The 7,366-nt window shown below is 39.8% G+C and overlaps 1 protein-coding gene and 1 non-coding gene across 3 annotated transcripts; both read right to left on the reverse strand.

The window, feature by feature from the left end:
* Positions 1–4,368: 4,368 nt before the first annotated feature.
* On the reverse strand, positions 4,369–7,366 carry RPL30 (ribosomal protein L30). 2 transcript variants are annotated; one of them, XM_006198040.3, is made up of 5 exons: positions 7,164–7,366; positions 7,003–7,055; positions 6,585–6,730; positions 5,199–5,329; positions 4,369–4,460 (listed from the first exon to the last, which is right to left on the reverse strand). In XM_006198040.3, the coding sequence occupies exons 2-5, from the start codon at positions 7,021–7,023 to the stop codon at positions 4,411–4,413; spliced, it is 348 nt and encodes a 115-aa protein (XP_006198102.1). In that variant the 5' UTR covers positions 7,024–7,055; positions 7,164–7,366; the 3' UTR covers positions 4,369–4,410. The 2 variants fall into 2 exon arrangements, with proteins under 2 accessions (XP_006198102.1, XP_072805597.1); XM_072949496.1 differs by lacking the exon at positions 7,164–7,366 and having other exon boundaries at positions 7,003–7,157.
* Positions 4,638–4,769, reverse strand: LOC116285635 (small nucleolar RNA SNORA72). The gene has a single exon (XR_004195327.1). It is a non-coding gene; the product is annotated as a small nucleolar RNA SNORA72 (small nucleolar RNA).

Consider the following 7,366-nt stretch of genomic DNA (forward strand, 5'->3'; position numbering starts at 1 on the left):
GCTAAAGAACAAAGTCGAAAAGTACACACTAACTTGTATAAATTTATTGAGAAAAAAAATCTTTCAGAATCCTAAATTTTACCGAGAACAAATAAGCTATGCAAGATACTCTGTAACATACTGTGGACACGATTTGCTTTTGCCTTGTCCTGCCTTAGTGTTGCGATCTCACCTGACTAATAAAATAAAGTTTGCACAGTCTTACTTCTGTAGAACACTGGCCATGGGAAAACTATTTTTTTTGTGTGTCAGACTTTACCTTGATATATGTATATGGATGTATGCTTAAAATCACAGAACATATGTACTTGTGTAACAAGTTGGATTTTTTAATACAGTATTAAAATTCACTTCAAAGAATGGTTTGTAAGATTCTTAGTTTAAATGCAAGGTATGTATATAAATAGCCAAAATGCATATTAAAAATGTTGACTCTTACAGATAATTAGGAGAATGCAGGTTAAAACAGTGTACCAAAAAAAAAAAAAAAACAGTGTAGCAAAAGTTAGCACGTCTGACACGACCCCTTGAAGTCGACAGAGTCAAAGGAGACTCCAAGTGTATCAGTTCAAGGCACTCAGAGGAGCAAGAAACACTACAGGTGGCAGCTTAAGAAATGAAGACCCTCATAAATGACATCCTTTCTGGAGGCCAAATGATGCTTTACAAATACCTTGAATAAGCTTATGTTTGTTTAAATATATCAAGACAAGTGTTACCATCAAAATGTCTCCCCCAAAAGGGCAGTGTGGCAGGGTGGGAATAACATCTCCTAGGCCTCAGTCTCTTACCTGAAAAATAATGATTCTTTCCACATATAAAAGCTGTGATTCAAAGTACTAAACCTTCATTTATATTCATATCTGAGTCATCCAAGTGATCCTGAAAACAGGTTTTCATTAGTACAAAGTACTGATTTGGGCTGGTATTACCTTTTGAGATGTAATCACAGTGCAGGTGTTGCCTCCAGTTGACTCAAACCCGTCTCTGTTGAGTCCCAGCTCCCTCTAGTGGCTCTGGACTGTGCACATACACACACACACACTGCCCAGCCACCTCCCCCACTTCACCCCCCAGCACTTTGGCTATTCGGTTTTCTACTTTTTCCAACTTGGGGAAGAAAATGCTGTCAATGGGAGACAAAGCCTCCAGTCCATCCATCAAACTTACATACTAACCCAAGATATTTAACTGAAATAGTGTCTAAAATTTGAAATAGTTCTCCATTTTCCTTGTTTGGCTCTGTATTTCTCAGGTGTAAAGGTTTTGTTTTCCAGTTTCATTATTTGTATGACTGTCCCAAGCCTTGATTTCCTCATCTATCTAATGATATTACTATCTCATTGGTTTATCATAAGAATTGAATGGGTTAACATGTACAGTACTTAGTAAAGTGTTTAACACATTTTAAATGCTCAGTACTAGCTATTACGTTTTTATTCTTTAGCAGCCAAGAGTACTGGACCCGAGAATGGTCCTTTAAGTTTATGTTAAGTGAATGAATGGATTCTTTGCTTACTTTACCTGAGTTAAGTACTCTGGCATATTCCAAAATTATCTTTTGAAGCAAACAGGTAGGAGGTAATCAATGTAATGGTAAATGTACAGACATTCAAGACCTACTATCAAGATGAAGATAAAATTCACAAGCATATAAAAGCCAAAACCTGTCAATGAGAAATGTTTTTAACTCCCCAAAGTCATTACTGACTTTGGTTTTAAACTTCTATGTGCTCATCACCTAAGTGTCATCAAGTTGAAAATGTTGAGTTCCTGTCCTCTATGACCTTAGTGAGACAGATGGGATTAATTAATGCCATTAAAAAGCATCTATGGTAATTCAGAGGCACCCAATCCAGACTAGAAGAGAATGATGGGGTAGACCTGTGAACAGAGGGTATGGGGGAAACCAGATGCCACTGCGGGCAGTGGGCGTGCAAGCCTAAGGTGTAGCTGGCAGCAGAGCGCTAAGGGAGCAGGTCAGAGAGAACTGTTTTCTGTGAACTAGGTGGTCATCTTCTAGAAGCCCAACCAACTGCGTACACCACCAGCCTCGTGTGGCTTCTTCCCCACACACCACGTGCTCCTGCTGCCTGTGCCACACTGACTGCAGTCAGCGCACCCCACAATGTCCGACCCCTTCTTTGGGGCTCTCCTCTCTCTAGGCCCAGCAAGTAGCACAGCATAGGTATGGATTAAATCCAGCTGGCTGAAATTTCCTGCAATCCCCTGCTTATCAGGGCTTCCCACATTACTTTCGTTGTAATTAGAAAAATGTGTTTTAAAAATGCCCCCTTATCTGGTGCAGCCACTATGGAAAACAGTATGGGAATTCCTTAAAAAACTAATAACTTAAATAACTAAATTCCTTAAAAAACTAAAAACTGTGTATAGTTTACCATATGATCCAACAGTCAATCCCACTCTTGGGCATATATCTGGAGGAAACTCTTCAAAGAGATACATGCACCCCAATGTTCACAGCAGCATTATTTACAATAGCCAAGACATGGAAGCAACCTACATGTCCACTGACAGATGACTGGATAAAGATGTGGTCTACACATACAATGGATACTACTCAGCCATCAAAGAGAATGAAATAATTCCATTTGCAGCAACATGGATGGACTTTCAATTTTAACTCCTTTCTTGCTCAAACAATGGTGAGTGCACAAAAAGCACATATAAAGAAAAGGTAAAAGCCAAAGGATCTTACAGCATATTATCACCACTTAGAAGGGCCCTAGAAATTATAAATTACTTTTCTAAAAACCATCATTCCAAAATGCCTGCAGCCAGAGTCATGCAACAGAACTTTTACAAAGAAATGGTACCCCAGCAGTTACAGTATTAAATTCTTCAGGTACCACCCACCCCTTAAGAAATTAACTGAAACCAGTCAACCTGGAAGGAAAAATCCAAAAATGACCCAAATAGCATGACAGGTCAATTTTAAAGGAGAAATTGATCAAGTGAGTGGAAAATATGGTCACAAACTTCCTTAACCAAAAGATAAATCTTTTGAACCATGGAAACAGACTAATTAACATTAGAAATCAGCAGTACTTTAACCAAGCAATTCTTACCAAAGATGAAGATTTTATAACTCTGTGGCTCTTAAGCAAGAGATGCTGTAAAAATGTGAGGTGGCCCTTGTGGGTAGTGTTATAATGACATGGAGGGGAAAGCAGGAATGAGAAGTATCAAGTAGCAGCCACAATCCTCCACCACAAAGAACTGTCCTGTCAAAAAATGTTAGTGCACCCTAATGGGGAAAATCTGTAAATGAGCTGGTAAGAAAATACTGGTTAGTAACAGCTAGACTCTCCAAATTACATCCACTTTAGACATCAACTAAAATCATGCAATGTTGAGCCTGAAAAAGACCATTTCCTCCACCAGTGAAACAGAATTTGACCTACCTGTGGCTATTATGAAACTGTTAAGTAGCCTTCTGATTCCAAGTTCAATACTCAACTTTCTTGATAGCGTAATGAAGACATCCACATCTCCCAAGTCTTACTCCTCTACCATCAAAAACTGCCTACACAAGTTAAATGATTCTAAGACAGTCATTTCTGACACTTCTGCAGCCTTAGAGCCCAACACAAATTGCGTAAGGTATACCCCAACAGCCACGTTCCACACTGCGGATCACTAGAAAAGTGACTGTATTAAGCCACTATTTTCACCCAAACTAAGTCCTTTGCTGTCCCAAAGGGTGTTATCAAATGTATGAAAAAGGTTACGTGGAACACTCTTGGGAGCTATAGTACGCAGTTTCCCCCTGAATCTGAACACCAAACCTACTTCACAGTATTGTCTTTTAGGACTGAAATTATATAAAACACACTTTGCAAACTGTGGACTTACTGAAGATTTGGGATTTTCTGAAGTTGTCCAAGTACATTTCTTCTACCCTAATAACTGTAAATCCTTAGGTTAGATCATCTTGCTTCATTAAAGTTCAACAGTCTCAGGCTGTGAAAATCTTTGCATTGAGGGAACATATTTCATCTAATTCTCTTTGCTACTCAGATTTGGTGGATTTAAACTTGACTGTAAATTGCAATTCTGGTTAAATTCTGGGTATTGATCCTTGCTGCCTGACATACTCCAATATAAAATGACAACATTCTGAGACTAAAATTATAAAAATTACATCTCTTAAAAAACCTAGTATAGGAAAGGAATTCAGTGCACTACCTTGACAAAAACAGGAAAAGAGAAACTGGGATGTCTAGCTCTTAGCCCACAAGTCTTGCCACTACATCTAACTGTCTCATCCTCTCCAATCCTAGCCTCAAGAAAGTGTAGTGAAACAAAAAGAAATAAAGAAAAAAATTGAAATACCGTACTTTTAAATCAAGCTCTGATGTATTTTATTAAAGAAAAACTGTGCACAATTTACTTTTCACCAGTCTGTTCTGGCATGCTCCTAATAATATCAGAATCACCTAGAAAATAAAACACAGTAGTTTTACAATTTAGCTAATGGCACCTGGTAATCATCAAGTTAACAATGGTTATCTTAAAAATTTATTACACTAGCTGTGCTATCATTTCTTGAGTTGGTCAGATACCTAGAGTCACAGACATTCCCCACGTAAGATGCATCATATAAATCAGACTTGGTTTATCACAAGCATTTATAAAACCAGACCTAGGTGAAGAACTAGATCTGGGGACACATGCATGGTCTTAATATAGCGAATGTTTAGCCTGCCCTGATTATTACAAAATCAGAACAGCGAGAATATTCGCAGTATTTTATGAATTAATTAAAAACTTGCAAGTTCAAAACATGATATGATGTGTATTTGTAGGCTCTTCTCTTTCTCAACCTATTTTTACCTGTCTGTTCTCAGCCAGCCAGTAACGGTTCTGTCTTCTACTATTTCACCTGATTATCCTCCCCCTCTATAATTTTACCTCTTACCAAGGTCCTAAGTCATCATTTCTTAAGTGCTGCATGAAATGAAACTCATGATCTCAAAGCAAAAAGAATTTCATGTATAACAAAGCCAGTTATGTGCTGACATTCATTATCAATTCTCTTTGAGATAAAACTGCAGGATATCCCCTGCTATGACTAAATTCTCAGCATCTGAACCTAAAACCAAACACGTCTGTATAGCAAGAAATACCTGTATTACATTACAAAGGAAAGTTATTTTATAATTTAAAAAGCATACCTGGATCAATGATAGCCAGTGTGCATACTCTGTAGTATTTTCCACAGGCTGTGCCCAGTTCAATATTATTTCCACTGTAGTGATGGACACCAGTTTTGGCCAACATGGCGTAATACTCTATTTCAGATTTCCTTCAGGAAAAAAAAAAAGACATATAAATACCATACCAAGTGACCCAGATTAAATGTTACTTCTCTGATTAGCTCTAATGTTGGTAAGACCTTCAAACAGTAAGCCAATTACTCGTTAAGAACATTATCATATCCATAAACCATCCTTCCTTATATCCCTTACAAAGGTGGGACAACTAATAAATCTGTGCTCCTGGAAAAGAGTAGGAGACAAAATAAAAGCATTATTTACTTAGCATTTACTTCCTGATAGACACTTTACATTATATAATTCCCATGACAACTCCTAAGCCATTTCTATCACCCCCTGGTGCTCTGAATCCTAGATGGAGAATATTAGAGACATACCTAGATACTGCAGGCTCATTCCAGACCACTGCAATAAATCGAATACTGTAATAAACCTAGTCGCAGGAATTTTTTTTTGTTTCCCAGTGCATATAAAAGTTATGTTTACCTTATACTTGTCTGTTAGGTGTGCAACAGCATTATGTCTTAACCAATGTACATATATTAATTAAAAAAATACTTTATTGCTTAAAAAAAAAGCTGATCATCACCTGAACCTTCAGGGAGTTGTAGTAGCAACATCAAAGATCACGGGATCACCATAACAAGTAATAAAGAAATAGTGTGAAATATCCCGAGAATTACCAAAATGTGACACAGACATTAAGTGAGCAAATGCTGGAAAAACAGCATCTACAGACTTAATGCAGGGTTGCCACAAACCTTCAATTTGTAAAAAACGCAGATCTACCAAGCACAATAAAACCAGGTATGCCTTATGCCTGTACTTAACCAGAGTTAACATTTCTGTGTCCACTGAGTAGGTGGATATTAATCATTTTACAAATATGAAGGGAGTCCTAATACATTGTTGCCACTGTAGCGTTTCTACACTAGAACAAGTTCATAAAAGTTAAAAAAATGACCAAACAGGCAGGACATATGGAAAAACAAATTCTGTGTCTGCGATGCCCTCAAACTTTGACGTTCTGTGGTTTCTACCCCTTCTGCCCCACATTTCTCCCAAAGAGAACCCGGTACAAGGAGAGAACATGAAGGGGAGAAAAAAAAAAAATGAAGAGCCAAACAACAACAACCATTAAGTCATTCTGTAAGCGTTCGCTTGTACTGCAAATTTTACAAGATACCCCGCTCACGCTACCCAGATTGCCGGTTTACATTCGTAGATATCCACTCACGACCAATTTGCAGTGGGCGACACACAAACCCAGGTTCTTTCGATTACCTTAAAGCCGGGCAGTTGTTGGCAAGGATGACCAGTTTCGCTTTGCCTTGTCTGATCATTTTCAGAGTCTGCTTGTACCCCAGCACGTACTTTCCACTTTTCATAACAAGTTGGAGTCTAGAGTTGATCGACTCCAGCGACTTTTTCTACAAAGCAAACATTAAACGCGGACTTCAAGTCCTTGTTTGTAACTGCTCAAAACTGGATCCAGCTTCCAGGAAGCTGGGCCCCTTTAAAAAAAACAAAGCCTCCCAAATCGCGAATCCCAAAATCATTGAGAGGGTCTCTCGGGTTCCTTTTGGAGCCCTCCAAGGGCCAGCGGGCACGCTGTCTGCCCAGTGTGCTCAGACCTGCCCGCCCCGGCCGAGACGCCTCTCTCCACGTGAATAGGCTTCCGGCCCTGGCCCGCTTCACTCACCGTCTTCTTTGCGGCCACCATCTTCCTGCCTTAGGTGCGGGACGAGTCCCAACCTAGAACACAGAGGACAAGACAGGGAAGTTTAGGATCCGGAGCGCCAAACGGCAACTCTCTGAACTGCCCCCCGCTGCCTAAACCTCAGCCCAGCGGAGCCCACTCACCAAGAGCAGCCGCCAAGATGGCCGGGGAACAAGAAAGGAAAGAGTTCCCACAATGCCAAGCTCTTCCCCGTGGAGCCGGGACCCCGCGACCGGAAGCGGAAGCAATTCGCAAGCGGAAGGAGCGGGCCAAGAAGGCGGGCCGCCGCAGGTTGTTACAGGTACTTCTAGTTAGAAAGGCAGTGGGACAGTCCGCTCCTGTCGGC

The sequence above is a fragment of the Vicugna pacos genome, chromosome 25 (assembly GCF_048564905.1).
Source record: "Vicugna pacos chromosome 25, VicPac4, whole genome shotgun sequence".
NCBI lineage: Eukaryota > Metazoa > Chordata > Mammalia > Artiodactyla > Camelidae > Vicugna > Vicugna pacos.